This window comes from Mytilus californianus, unplaced genomic scaffold (assembly GCF_021869535.1).
Source record: "Mytilus californianus isolate M0D057914Y unplaced genomic scaffold, xbMytCali1.0.p SCAF_2, whole genome shotgun sequence".
In the NCBI taxonomy this organism is placed as follows: Eukaryota; Metazoa; Mollusca; class Bivalvia; order Mytilida; family Mytilidae; genus Mytilus; species Mytilus californianus.
In genome coordinates, this window is record NW_026262668.1 from 60,021,493 (window position 1) to 60,037,117 (window position 15,625).

General features: G+C 34.2%; 2 protein-coding genes across 2 annotated transcripts in view; both read left to right on the forward strand.

Annotated features, from left to right (window-relative positions):
• The window catches only part of LOC127729007 (cubilin-like), a 28,048-nt gene extending 20,287 nt beyond the window's left edge, over nt 1-7,761 (forward strand). The window contains exons 12-15 of the mRNA XM_052236582.1: nt 3,370-3,529; nt 3,990-4,171; nt 6,042-6,210; nt 7,751-7,761. Coding sequence (XP_052092542.1) covers nt 3,370-3,529; nt 3,990-4,171; nt 6,042-6,210; nt 7,751-7,761 — 522 coding nt within the window. The remainder of the gene's footprint in view (nt 1-3,369; nt 3,530-3,989; nt 4,172-6,041; nt 6,211-7,750) is intronic.
• Nucleotides 7,762-9,045: 1,284 nt separating this feature from the next.
• The window catches only part of LOC127729008 (cubilin-like), a 66,529-nt gene continuing 59,949 nt past the window's right edge, over nt 9,046-15,625 (forward strand). The window contains exons 1-4 of the mRNA XM_052236583.1: nt 9,046-9,152; nt 10,268-10,430; nt 12,423-12,536; nt 14,184-14,423. Of these exons, the coding sequence (XP_052092543.1) occupies nt 10,364-10,430; nt 12,423-12,536; nt 14,184-14,423 (421 nt within the window). The 5' untranslated portion in view covers nt 9,046-9,152; nt 10,268-10,363. The remainder of the gene's footprint in view (nt 9,153-10,267; nt 10,431-12,422; nt 12,537-14,183; nt 14,424-15,625) is intronic.

Below are 15,625 nucleotides of genomic sequence, written 5' to 3' on the forward strand. Positions count from 1 at the left end.
TATTAGTTTGTGATTAGGTCTAGTTCATGGTGAACCACTAGTGGCACATCTCATTACCATGGAGATTATTTGGCCCCGCCCCCTCAGTCAAGGTCTATTGACTTTGAAACTTTTCATAGTTTACATGTATTAGTTTGTGATTAGGTCAATTTATGGGGAACCACTAGTGGTAGGTCAATGATATTTGGTATCTAGTTGTATAAGCATTAGCATATCTCATTTCCGTGGAGATTATTTGGCCCCTTAGACTTCGAAAATTTTAACATGTATTAGTTTGTGATTAGGTCAGTTCAAAGGGAACCATTAGTGGTAGGCCAATGTTAATTGGTGTTCAGTTGTATAAGCATTAGCACATCTCATTTCCATGGAGAATATTTGGCCGCGCCCCCTCAGTCATGGTCTATTTACTTTGAAACTTTTGTTTAGTTTACATGTATTAGTTTGTGATTAGATCAGTTTTATAAAGATGAACTTCTAATGTTAAGTCAATGATTTTTGGTATGCAAATTTATTGGCATTTGCAAGTATCGTTTCCATGGAGATTATATAGCCCCACCCCTGATCATGGGTCATTGACTTTGAAACTTTTACATAGTTTACAAGTTAATGTTTGTGTTTAGGTTTGTTTAAAGGGAACGACTTATAATAAGTCAATGGTATTTGGTATGCAGTTGTATTAGCATTGGCACATCTCATTCCATGGAGATTGTTTAGCCATGTACCTTCAATCATGGTTCATTGACTTTGAATATTTGCATAACTTACATGTTAAAGTATTGCTATTTTAATTTCAACATTTGCATTATCAAAACTACAAAAAGGCGAGACATATCTCTGTGATAACAGTTTATTAAAGAATGTTATTTTAAAGATAATCATTCAGTGTTGTGTATTTTCTGTTTGTTTGTCTAAATAATATTTATTTCATACTGGAGCAGAGGGAAAAGCTAGATGTGCTTTGTATAAGCAGTGAAAACCAAAATGTTTTTTTTGTATAGATAGGTTTTGGTTCATACAATTTTAACAAGATCTACTTCCTTTTTTAGCTCACCTGGCCCAAAGGGCCAAGTGAGCTTTTCTCATCACTTGGCGTCAGTCGTCCGTAGTCCGTCGTTGTCCGGCGTCGGCGTAAACTTTTTACATTTTGAACTTCTTCTAGAGAACAACTGAATGGAATGGAACCAAACATGGCATGAATGTTCCTTATGAGGTGCTGACCAAGTGTTGTTACTTTGTAGCGGATCCATCATCCAAGATGGCCGCCAGCGGGGGACTTAGTTTAACATAGGACCCTATGGGAAATACATACAAATGTCTTCTTTTAGAGAACCACTGAATGGAATGAAACCAAACATGGCATGAATGTTTCTTATGAGGTGCTGACCGAGTGTTGTTACTTTGAAGCTGATCCATGATCCAAGATGGCCGCCTGCGGGGGACTTAGTTAAACATAGGACCCTATGGGAAATACATACAAATGTCTTCTTTTAGAGAACCACTGAATGGAATGAAACCAAACATGGTATGAATGTATCTTATGAGGTGCTGACCAAGTGTTGTTACTTTGAAGCCGATCCATAATCCAAGATGGCCGCCAGCGGGGGACTTAGTTTAACATGGGACCCTATGGGAAATACATACAAATGTCTTCTTTTAGAGAACCACTGAATGGAATGAAACCAAACATGGCATGAATGTTCCTTATGAGGTGCTGACCAAGTGTTGTTACTATGAAGCTGATCCATAATCCAAGATGGCCGCCAGCAGGGGACTTAGTTTAACATTGGACCCTATGGGAAATACATACAAATGTCTTCTTTTAGAGAACCACTGAATGGAATGAAACCAAACATGGCATGAATGTTCCTTATGAGGTGCTGACCGAGTGTTGTTACTTTGAAGCCGATCCATAATCCAAGATGGCCACCAGCGGGGGACTTAGTTTAACATGGGACCCTATGGGATATACATACAAATGTCTTCTTTTAGAGAACCACTGAATGGAATGGAACCAAACATGGCAAGAATGTTCCTTATGAGGTGCTGACCAAGTGTTGTTACTTTGAAGCTGATCCATCATCCAAGATGTCAGCCAGCGGGGGACTTAGTTTAACATAGGACCCTATGGGAAATACATACAAATGTCTTCTTTTAGAGAACCACTGAATGCAATGAAACCAAACATGGCATGAATGTTCCTTATGAGGTGCTGACCGAGTGTTGTTACTATGAAGCCCATCCATAATCTAAGATGGCCGCCAGCGGAGGACTTAGTTTAACATAGGACCCTATGAGAAATACGTACAAATGTTTTCTTTTAGATAACCATTGAATGGAATGAAACCAAACATTGCATGCATGTTCCTTTTGAGGTGCTGACCAAGTGTTGTTACTTTGAAGCTGATCCTTCATCCATGATGGCTGCCAGATGGGGACAATGTTTAACAAAGGACCCTATGGACAATACATACAAATGTCTTCTTTTAGAGAACCACATACTGAATGGATTGAAACCAAACATGGCATGAATGTTCCTTATGAGGTGCTGACTAAGTTTTGTTACTTTGAAGCTGATCCTTCATCCATGATGGCTGCCAATGGGGGGACTTCCTTTAACATAAGACCCTATGGGAAATACATACAAATGCTTCTTCTAGAGGTGCACTGAATGGAATGAAACCAAAACATGGCATAAATGTTTCTTATGAGGTGCTGATTAAGTGTTGCTACTTTGTTGCTGATTTACTGTTCAAGATGGCCACCAGGATTTTTTTATTAAATTACAGGACCAATATTAAACCAAATTTGGCCTCACTCATTATTAGGGTATCTGTTATGATTTTTATCTATTTTGACATGATTTCCAAAACCAAAGTAGAATCAGGTGAGCGACACAGGCTCTTGAGAGCCTCTAGTTTCGCCATGTTGGAGGTCTCAGTGCACAAATTTCCTCAGAAATCAGCCAAATTCAACTTGTTAAACTGACAATTTCGTTTAGCACTGCTTGACTCATTACTACGATCTAGTAAGGATCTTTTATCAGACTTGTTTGTATTGAATGTTTCAATTTGGTTAGGCCAAATATGAAAATCAACCATTTACACCTCCAAAATTGTGACAAGGGAGATAACTCAAACTTAAATTTTGTCATATCAGAATCTATCTTTACTAATATACTTATATAGCTGATGTCTTATAGTTGTCACAATCCTATTTACGTCAGTTTAATAAAACAGCTATCTTAATCCTAAGACATCCAAATTGTCAACTTTTGAGAGTTGTTTTATTGCTGTCTACAGCCTGCTCAAAAACAACCCAAATATTATCCATCTAAGTAAGCTATAATTGTAAACTGTTTTGGTATTGCAGATACGTGATGGTGAAAACATGGAAGCTAATGAGATTGGTCAATATTGTGGCAGCAGCTTGCCACCAACTATTGCATCTACTGGAAATACCTTATGGCTCAACTTTATGTCAGATTATTCTGTGGCAGGGAATGGATTTAGATTGGAATACATTACAAATGGTTTGTATACTTCTTGGGATTTATAAAGATAAAGATCTTCATTGCATCTCTTTATGACAGAATTAAAAGTTCTGTCAATTGCACTGTAGTTTACAATGTAACAATATCAGTCTGATTGCCTCAAATACTTTTTGAGAAAGACTTAGTACCTTGAAAATATATTCTACAGTTTCTGATTGATTGATTGGTGATTGCTATACTCTTCATCAGGGCAAATTTATTTAATTCATAAATTGATAGTGCTTGTTCAAAATAATTTTTGATCAAATTTGAATTTCCACATATGAGAAACTACAAAAGAAACAATTTTAGCTAATAGATATAACCTTAATTACATATTTTGTGAACATCATGTATTTGTAAAGAGTCATTGATTACAAATTGAGCCTTTATTTCTTTTCATTTGAGAAATTTAAATAGTTTCTAGACAAGATGTATTGTATGTTATAATTTCTCATAGGTTGTGGTGGATATTTAGTGTCAACAACAGGAAGTTTTACCAGTCCTAACTATCCCAATCCTTATCCGTATCGTCGGGAGTGTGTTTGGGTGATATCACTACCAACAGGCAATGCTGTAGAACTGACAATAGTCGACTTTGACCTTGAAACCCATTCTTCATGTCAATTTGATGTTTTAGAGGTAAATGGTCACAACTTATTATACCCCATGCAACGAAGTTGCGGAGGGTATAATGTTTTTCACCCATCCGTCTGTCCCTCTGTCTGTCCGTTCTTCCGTTCATCCGTCCGTCCGTCCGTCAGTCCTGTTCTTGTCATCACAACTCCTCTGAAACCGCACAACAGAATTTCATGAAACTTTGTAGATAATAAGGACATACTATGTAGATGTGCATATCGACAGGAAATTACTATTCAATTTTTTTTTCTATGAGTTATGCCCCTTTAACTTAGAATTTTGGCCAATCCTGTTCTTGTCATCGCAACTCCTCTGAAACCGCAAAACAGAATTTCATGAAACTTTGTAGATAATAAGGACATACTATGTAGATGTGCCTATCAACAGGAAAATACGATGGAATTTTTTTTCTCTAGGAGTTATGCCCCTTTGAACTTAGAATTTTGGCCTAAATATACTACTGCAACAGTTTGTCATCACAACTTCTCTGAAACCACACAACAAAATTTCATGAAACTTTGTATATAATAAGGACATACTATGTAGATGTACATATTGACAGGAAATTACTATTGAATTTTTTTTACGAGGAGTTATTCCCCTTTGAAGTTAAAATTTTGGCCCAAATATACTACTGCAACAGTTTGTAATCGCAACTTCTCTGAAACCACACAACAGAATTTCATGAAAGTTTGTAGTTAATGAGTACATTATATGTAAATGTGCATATCCACAAGAAAATTTTTATCAGTTGACTTTTGTAGAGTTATGAGTCTTTGGGCTTAGGAATCTGGTGAGATTTTGTTTGTCCAGTTACAATGTGGGGGCGTGGGGTATGTGAGCATGCTCACAAAGGTTCTTTAATTTTGGAAGAAGCTTAGGATATTAATGACAAGTCAAGACTAATAATTTGACAACATTTTGTGTTTGAACATAGTCTGAAAGCATATGCACAACTTCAACTTTAAAGTATTTTGGTGTGATCAAAATTATGCCTTAGTACTTCATATTGGAACCACATTACTTAAATTTGTGTGATTTTATGAAATGTATTATTTGTTAATTTGTTTTTTAAAAGTTCAAGTTCAAGAATGAAAGTTACACTTGTAAAACATTGTAGCCAAATTGCTGATTTTGTTTTATCCATAGAACTACCAAAATCCTCTGTTTCTCTTTCAAAGAGGCATTAGTTACGAGATATAAAAAAAGTTAAAATATGATTTTTTTTGTTCAATCATAAATGAAAGTGAAATAGTGAAATAATAATTCGCTTTTAGCAGCCAGTTTAGTTCAATTTTGTGAAAACAAGCTAAGAAACATCGACCTCATTGAATCGGTATTCATGTGACCTTCAATTTAACCCCTTAGCTAGAGATTGGTTACGCATGTATTAGTGGTGTTCAGCCATTAAAAGGAAAAGAATGTTAACATAGAAAGTGAATCGTTGACTGATTCGATCCACAAAAAATCATTCTTGTACAGGTAAAAACGATGATAATAACTTATTTTCTTAACCTATAACATGAAATCAAACAGACCTAGAAAAGTCCAATTGCACGAAGTCGTTATCTACTTATATTTATGTTTATGTTTATATCAGGTTATGTGACCGTCGGCAGTCTTCAGAGGTCATCTCAATGGTTAATTAGATAGCGCCTGGACTAAAATACACACGAAAAGCTGATATATATTATCTATTCCATGTATTGTTAATTGTTTATTTCAGACTTATTGTAATTTGGATATATGTTTTAGTATGTTATAAATCAAATATGAGAATTTGAGTCAAATCGGTGAACATGAATTTGACAGCTAATGCCTCTTTAAGGTTTGTTGTTTAATAGTGAAAATAAATTTAACAAAAATATTTTAGGTGTACGAAGGATCAGACACATCCGGACCCCAGCTGACGAAGATTTGTCACAAACAGAAAAAACCACAGCTGTTGACATCTAGTGGCAACATAATGTATGTACGGTTTGCAAGTGATAGTTCTGTTAGTGGTAATGGATTTAGAGTAACATACAGAGGCATTACTGGAGGTATGTGGGCAGTTTTAAGATCTACAATTCTTAAATAGAATATAATTTCTATATACTGACTTGGTTGTAATTTTACTTATTATAGACCACTAGAATCATTGAATGTGTCTGTGAAAGAAATGTTTTCCTTTTTTAGCTCACCTGGCCCAAAGGGCCAAGTGAGCTTTTCTCATCACTTGGCGTCTGTTGTCCGTCGTCGTCGTCGTTAACTTTTTACATTTTGAACTTCTTCTAGAGAACCACTGAATGGAATGAAACCAAACATGGCATGAATGTTCCTTATGAGGTGCTGACCAAGTGTTGTTACTTTGTAGCCGATCCATCATCCAAGATAGCCGCCAGCGGGGGACTTAGTTTAACATTGGACCCTATGGGAAATACATACAAATTTCTTCTTTTAGAGAACCACTGAATGGAATGAAACCAAACATGGCATGAATGTTTCTTATGAGGTGCTGACCAAGTGTTGTTACTTTGCAGTCAGTCTATTATCCAAGATGGCCGCCAGCAGGGGACTTAGTTTAACATAGGACCCTATGGGAAATACATACAAATGTCTTCTTTTAGAGAACCATTGAATGGAATGAAACCAAACATGGCATGAATGTTCCTTATGAGGTGCTGACCAAGTGTTGTTACTTTGCAGCCGATCTAATATCCAAGATGGCCGCCAGTGGGTGACTTAGTTTAACATAGGACCCTATGGGAAATACATAAAAATGTCTTCTTTTAGAGAACCACTGAATGGAATGGAACCAAACATGGCATGAATGTTCCTTATGAGGTGTTGACCAAGTGTTGTTACTTTGCAGTTGGTCCATCATCCAAGATGGCCGCCAGCGGGGGACTTAGTTTAACATAGGACCCTATGGGAAATACATACAAATGTCTTCTTTTAGAAAACCACTGAATGGAATGGAACCAAACATGGCATGAATGTTCCTTATGAGGTGTTGACCAAGTGTTGTTACTTTGCAGCTGATCCATTATCCAAGATGGCTGCCGGGGGGGACTTAGTTTAACACAGGACTCTATGGGAAATACATACAAATGTCTTCTTTTAGAGTACCATTGAATGGAATGAAACCAAACATGGCATGAATGTTCCTTATGAGGTGCTGACCAAGTGTTGCTTCTGTGTTGCCGATTTACTGTTCAAGATGGCCACCAGGATATTTTATTTAATAACGGGACCAACATTAAACCAAATTTGGCCTCAATCATTATTTGGGTATCTGTTATGATTTTTATCTATCTTTACATGATTTCTTAAACCAAAGTAGAGTCAGGTGAGCGACACAGGCTCTTGAGAGCCTCTAGTTTGGTATTGAGACAAATGATATTCAGATTTAGGGTTTTGCTGTAGTTATTAGGTATACATGATATTCCAATTTTGATTTTATGAATGAATTGCCTAGTTAACCTGGGGTCATTTGGGCAAAACATTGTAAGGTAAAGATATTTGCCTTGTGATACCAATTGAAAGATCATGTATTAAATCTACTAAATCTTTGAAGAATTAATGTTAAATTAATTACAGCCAAAAAGTAGTGGTATTCTTGTCTTGTATTTCTGTCTGACCATCAGTGTGTGTTTGTCCATATGCCTGTCAGTCACACATTTAAGTTGGAATTTTCTGAGCAAATACAATTTAGGATTCTTTATATTTGAAAGCAATTGTCATTTGGGTAAGCCTTAAATATGCTTTCATAACTTTTTAGCTCACCTGGCCCAAATGGCCAAGTGAGCTTTTCTCATCACTTGGCGTCCGTCGTCTGTTGTCGTTAACTTTTTACATTTTGAACTTCTTCTAGAGAACAACTGAATGGAATGAAACCAAACATGGCAGGAATGTTCCTTATGAGGTGCTGACCAAGTGTTGTTACTTTGAAGCCGATCCATAATCCAAGATGGCCGCCAGTGGGGGACTTAGTTTAACATAGGACCCTATGGGAAATACATACAAATTTCTTCTTTTAGAGAACCACTGAATGGAATGAAACCAAACATGGCATGAATGTTCCTTATGAGGTGCTGACTAAGTGTTGTTAATTTGAAGCTGATCCTTCATCCACAATGGCCGCCAGCGGGGGACTTCCTTTAACATAAGACCCTATTGGAAATACATACAAATGCTTCTTCTAGAGGTGCACTGAATGGAATGAAACCAAACATGGCATAAATGTTTCTTATGAGGTGCTGATGAAGTGTTGCTACTTTGTTGCTGATTTACTGTTCAAGATGGCAACCAGGATTTTTTATTAAATTACAGGGCCAATTTTAAACCAAATTTGGCCTCACTCATTATTAGGGTATCTGTTATGATTATAATCTATTTTAACATGATTTCCAAAACCAAAGTAGTATCAGGTGAGCGACACAGGCTCTTGAGAGCCTGTAGTTTGTTCTGTTTACTATTTTACTTTCTTTATTTTGCTACAACCATTTATGTTCTTTATATGAAGTGAACAGGAAAAAAAAATTGTCACATTGAAAATCACAAACTTAGAAGTAAAAAAAGGCTTTGATTTTAATCATGTTCTATGTGCTATCTCTGGTTGTACATAGTAACATGATCAGACACATTCTTAACTGTTGTAAAGAGATAGATGCTAGTAATAAAGAAACCCTATCTAATCACAGTAAAATTGAATCTCCACTTGCTCATTTTCAGCGACAAAGCATACAAAATGAGTGATTTGAGATTTAACTTTAGTTAGATAGAATGAAACCCTTGTATATTTTTACTTTTTTTACACTCAGGTTGTGGTGGCAACTTTAGTACACCTACTGGTACTCTGTTGTCTAAAAACTACCCAGACAATTATCCTCATAACACAGAGTGTGAATGGATAATCACAGTACAAGAAGGTCAGACAGTTGTTATAACCTTTGAAGATTTTGATGTAGAAGGTGGAAGCTGTACATATGATTATGTGGCTGTAAGTACTTGTTTGTATGATTGATGTGCTAGCCTACATGTCCAGGATAGTAAATTCTTGTAAAGCCTAAGTCACATGTGAAATATATTCTTCATGTTACTATTAATATGATGTTTGAAAGACTATTACAAAATCCACTAAAACGAGTTAAAACGATATTTATTCAAATTAATTCATCACATAAAATATATTTTACACGAAATCAAGGGTTTGGAAACGGTCATATTTTCCAGTCATGACCCTTGACCGAAATGTATATTTGGGATTTAGGTCAAGAATTTTTTTTGTAATGAAAATTTATGAAGATCTTGTAATATTCCAGAGGGTCCTACAAGTATTTTTTTTCATGCCCATAGGGATTTCAGGTAAATGCTTGTAAAGTTTACTTGAATTGACACCTGACAGCAGAAAATACTGACCAGATACAGACTATTTTATTATGAAAATCTCAGCAAAGGCATTGATTATTTAGATTTTAAAATTAATTCTTTCTATACAATTTCATTGAAAAAAGAATTTTTTGTTCAGTCGTAAATGCTGATATTTACAAGATTAGACGCTTTATCATAAAATGCTCATTCATGTTATGGGGAATGCACGAAAAATAAACCATAATTATTCATACTAAAACACTTTTACAAAAAAAATCTGTATTGTAAATCCGTTTTCAGTCGTAATTTATATTCTTCTTGAAAACTTCTGATTTCTCAAAAAAGAAACAATTCCTAAGGAATTTGAGGTTTTAAGTCATTAAAATTACTGCAGTTTTAAACTGATGCATTACACATATTATTCTCAAATGCATTTACAAAAACAGGTACATAATTTCATGCCATTTATACAGCAAAACTATTGATACAGGTTTATCCAAATGAATTTTCATGATATTTGAAAGAGCTTTAAGTTTAAACTTTGCATAAACTTATCAAATATCTATGCAAAAATAACCAGATTTTGGAATACTTCAATTACATATTATAATTATACAGAGACCAAATAAGACCATTAGCTTATCTCCTCTTTTTCTCATTTTACAGTGTATTGTTTTACCTCATGTGTTATATATATCATTCTATATATCATACTGTGATAAACTCCCTTAAACTAAATTGTAGGGATATGATGGACCAAATAGGAACTCTACAGAATTATTTAGGCATTGTGGCACAGCTGTTCCTAGTCCAAATATATTTAGGTCAACAGGGAACCGGATGTTTGTTAGAATGAGAACAGATGCATCTGTATCCGCCAGAGGATTTAAAGCTACATACTCAACAGGTTCAATATTTGATACTAATTTGCTGTCAAAGAATTTTCAAAGACATATATATCGTCGATGATTGCAAGTTCATTGTGCTTGCAAGTTCGTGACATTTGGGGATTTCCACTTTATTCGTGACGTCATGCATAATTATTTATCATTGGCAACGTGCTACTTCAAAAAAACTTAACTGGATATTTTTCATTGCATTTTTACTAATATGGCTTGATAAAGAGAAGTTGTGTATGTTCTTGCATATTATTTGTTTAAAAGTCTATTTCCACTATTATTGTTTATTACTCTTCTAGAATTTTGTTGAATTCTTGGGAAAATCCTTTCAGCAATGTTATTGACATCTTAACAATGAGTCATCTATTTTTAGGTTATGTGGCGCTCTTTACCCTTTTTGAAGGCCAAGAGTATTATTTTTTGAAGTCTGTATGTGAGCGGTTTGTTTAAGATCAGAAAATGATTTGATATATTTTGATAAAACAAAACCTGCCGAATATTGGCTCGTAAAATTAATTTAATCCTATGCCATTGAATGCAATTTGAATGAAAAAATATTTTGATGCACTAATGACATTGTGACTTCGTTATAGTTATCTTAAACATGTTTAAAGTGTTTAATTCTGGACTTTCCAATTAACCATTGAAAGTCATGTGTAAAAACTAGAATAATTGTTGTAGGGAGAATAAAAAAGTTAGTATATCCCAATTTCTCTTTTTTTCGAGATATTCATTTGTTATTTGATCTCAAATTTATTCTGTAATGTTCAAATACATAATACAATAGGCCTGACCTATATATTGCACATGCGCAAAAACCACTGTCCAAGAAAAAGGTCACGAACTTACAAGCATGTCTACTTATTTTACAGAATTGGGTCACAATACAAAACATAGACAGATTGACCAGGTTTCTGAAGTTATTCATCAATTAAATGTATAAGACTGTTTGCAAATAAGTAAAGAATATTTACATTCATATTAGATAATATTTGCTCCAAGGTTGTGATTTTTTTCTTCCGTTTCGAGTTAGGGTAATGAACTTCCAATCATCGAGGATATAGATAACTTGGTTTATATATATATTTTCTCTGTTGGATAATTGTCTGGCAAACACTATACATTTTTTTTTCCATCTTGATGTCAATGATATAAGAACTGATTTCCCTATCCCCCTAACCCGATTCCAACTAAAATATTAAGTACAATAACCGTTATTACTTTAAAATAAATTAACACCATGCCTAAGATATTAGGGGTATTATATTTTCCAATCTATGGGTCCATCTGTCTGTCTGCCCAGTATGAGGTTACAAATTTAGTTTTAAGTGTATGTTACGGTAGGTAACCATGGAGTTGTGGTCACATCAAGTTAAAACTTAATATACATATTTATTATGAATTGAACTTTTGAAAATATATGCAAAATTAGGGTTTCCACCCAGATTTTGTGATTTACTGAATGTGGAAATTTGATAGTGGAAATGGGGCATGGTGTGCTATGAACACATATTCTTGTTTAGCTACATAAGTTTTCAAACCCACAAGCCTCCTACTTCTCATTTATATCCCCACATGTTCACTTCTGTTTATTAAAACAAAAGGAGGATAATTAGTTGTCAAAGAAAGACGTCCAACACCATGGTAAAAATTTAACAAACAGCAGTAAACAAAAAACTACACAGACACAAAAATTGAGCAGCACAAACCCCATAGAAAATGGTGGATGATCTCAGGTACCCTGGAGGGGTCAGCAGTTCTTGCTCCTGTAATTATCCATTAACAAAAAATTATGTAAGAAATATTTTAAATCCAATTTCTCCAGGGTTTCTTATGTTTTTTAAGTTGAAAAAGTTCTCTTTGTGAGATCTCTGACAATTTTTGTTTAGATAGAAGTGCATGATAAATGCCAAAAAAATGCTTGTTATCTTAATAGTTTGCTATTGTGTGTGTTTAAATGGCCTTATTTGATTTTAATAGGTTTAATTTCTATGTTACAGGTTGTGGAGGATTATTAAGCGCTGAAGAAGATGGAGAAATAGTTTCACCTAACTATCCGAATACTTATAGAATGCTGAGCAATTGCACATGGATCATTAGAGGACTTCATTCCAGTTAGTTCAGAGATTTTAACTGTTTTTAGACCATAAAATAAATGTAACACTTTATAAATATGCTTTTTCCAAAGCACTTTTCTAGAATTTATTTTCACCAGGAACTCAAACCCAAAAATTTAAAAGCCAAAATGTAAAAATACCTAAACTTATTAAAAGTTTTATGACCGAAAGGGACTAAAAAGAATAGCCAAATCAATCTTAGGTCATCTTTGCCTGAGGGAGTTGGAACCTAAGGTTCTTAATAAATTCTAAATTTATCAACGATTAATTTAAGAGATATGTTGTAAACTGGGTCAGTAAGTGCTGACTTCTGAGTTGGTGATGCCCTTGGGGACTAACAGTCAACCAGCAGAGGTATCAACTAAGCATTAGAAAATGGTATAATCCTTATTTGAGATTTGTATTAGTAGTAGAATGCTTTGTCTATGTATAAAGTTTGGCCAGTTGGGAAATCCTGAAACTGCTCGTTGAAATAGCTATGACTAGAAATTATAATCAAAGAAAATGGGAATATCAATTCCTCCATTTGGAAAAATAGAAGAAATGATCAATTGACTGTAAAAAGTTTAGTAAAAAAAATGCAAAATTGATTATGGGGAGAGATTTTAAGGATAATTCATTTTATTCTTAGTATTTATGAAAAGATAGTTGAAAAACAACACTAACCATGATATATCATTTTATAACAGGCCTAGGTTTATATGTGCATTTTTTGAATTAAATTGGGAGTTTTTTTGGTGACAGGTTAATCTTAGTAGTTATCAACATGAACACAGATATGGATTCCTTCCGCTCAGCTCAGGTGTACATGTATAACCCAGCGATTGTGAAAACTGCAAGAATGCACATAATTTATTAATGTATAGTGAGTAGTAGGACGATCCAGTAATTATGTTTTATGAAATGTGGGAATAAAGAATGTTATATGCAAAGATGCATTTAGGGCTGTTCGATTAACACATACATGGTAAACAGAACAGGCACTTTGAAAATAGGGTGACCAACTATACAGACAACTTAAGAATTCAACATACATTTTTACTGTACAATATATTTGACACGCATCAATAGTTGTGTTCAAAGTACCTCCCCTTGGTCCCATATAAGTTTTTTTTTAATCAGTTCTTAGGTATTTTAAATCATAGCTACATATAGATTCCACCACTGCATCAAGTGAGTTACAATATTTCTGCATTAGAGACAGTTGAATTTTAATTTTATAAAGCACGAGGCTTGCCGAGTTTTTTAAATAATTAAAATTTAATTGTTGACAGTGGAGAAATATTGTAATACACAAGTTATAGTGATGGAATCTGTTTCTCTGATGATTTTTAGACGATCTCTAAACAAAGTTTATCTTTCCTTTTCAAAGATTTGCAGAAAGTTATGTTCTTTAGATGTGACGTCATCAGACATGGTCGCCTTTTTTCATGACGTCACAATAGGAAATTTAGAAGAAACCAAAAAAATTTGACGTCAACATTAAATTTCGACCAATCATTTGCCGAGAACAAAGCTTTTCCTAGAGATGAGAAATATTTTTCACACAGATTGAGAAATGTGAAAAAAGCATGAAAATTAGAGAAAATTATATTTTGATTTAGATGAAGTTTCTGTATTAGTTTTTCTTCATGACTATTTCAGATGATCGTGTCACCTTGACCTTCACTCACATGAGTTTAGAGGTTCACAGTATCTGTAACCATGACTATGTGACAGTTTATGATGGAGATGATGTGAATGGTACTGTAATAGGAACGTATTGTGGCACCACTGTTCCAGCATCAATTACATCTCAGGGGTCAGCCATGACAGTCCAGTTTACGTCAGATGCATCTGTTCAAATGTCAGGTTTCAGAGCACTGTATACCAAATCAGTGTCAAGTAAGTGTTTTAAAATGTATGACTGCAGGTAAAAAAATGTTTAAAACAAAGTCTGAGCTATACAAATAAATCCAAATGCATTAAATTTTTTTGAATAATTCACATTTGGTCCAAGGACACAGTTATCGTCCTTTGGTTTTCGTTGTCTACGAATATAGTCCCTAGTGTGAACAGTGTATAACTTGCATTTTTTTTTGATACACTTTCCCAATTTATTTCTTGATATTTTATGCATGAAATATTAAGTAAGGGGATGAAATTACATGTTAAAAAAATTTGGGTGCTGAATCTTTATGTTAAGTAGTGATTTGGTCCAGTTAAAAAAGGTCAAAAATTAGAATGTCTGAAGCTGTCAAACTGAATTTTAGCCCCCCTTAACACAGAATTGTCAATATTTTGAGTTAGAGCTGGTAGAAGTTTCTATAATTTTGATATTATTTGTATCAATAGTAGTACACTACACTGTAAAAAATTTTTTGAGATAGAGCAGGTGCGATTTTTTTAATTTGAATTTATTGTCTAAAAGAAATACACTACGAAATAACTGTGTTCTCGGGCCTAAGAGATGAATTCCGTCAATGTAGATTCTGTACTTTGGCAACTTTCCTGAATGGTTTGCTGGTTTCAATGTGTCAAACTCAATAAAAGTAAAGGATTTACATCTTTGTTTGACAGAAATTCTGTTAAAATGTCCCATTTTGGCATTATACGGCTAAAATAAGCATTTTAAAGCAGTTTCCATTTTATGCCTAAGAGCCATGCTGACTTTCTATCTGACAGCTTTTTATGTTCCTGATATTTGTGTTTCTATGCTTAAATCAAATTTAATTAACCATTTGTGAACTCGCAATCTAGAGAAAAGTATATTATCACAGAAAAAATGTGCAGAATATTTGTATTTATGTCCCTGGTTAAACGGCCTGTTTGATGTATGTGAAATGTGAAGAGCTTTGTACATAAAATCTGTAGTCCATCACAAATATTTCACTAAATCTGTAAAAAAAACACTTTACAATGATCAGTACACCCTATTCATTTCATATGCTACCATAATTTTTTTCTTTAGGATAGTAAGTGGTTCAAATATGTGCCAAATGAGACTAAGACTACATGCAAGTTTTCCTTTGAAAAGTGAAAAACTGGTCATCAGACCATACTGTCTGCAAAAAAAAGTTGAATTCAAGAGTCCTTTTGCAATTAGA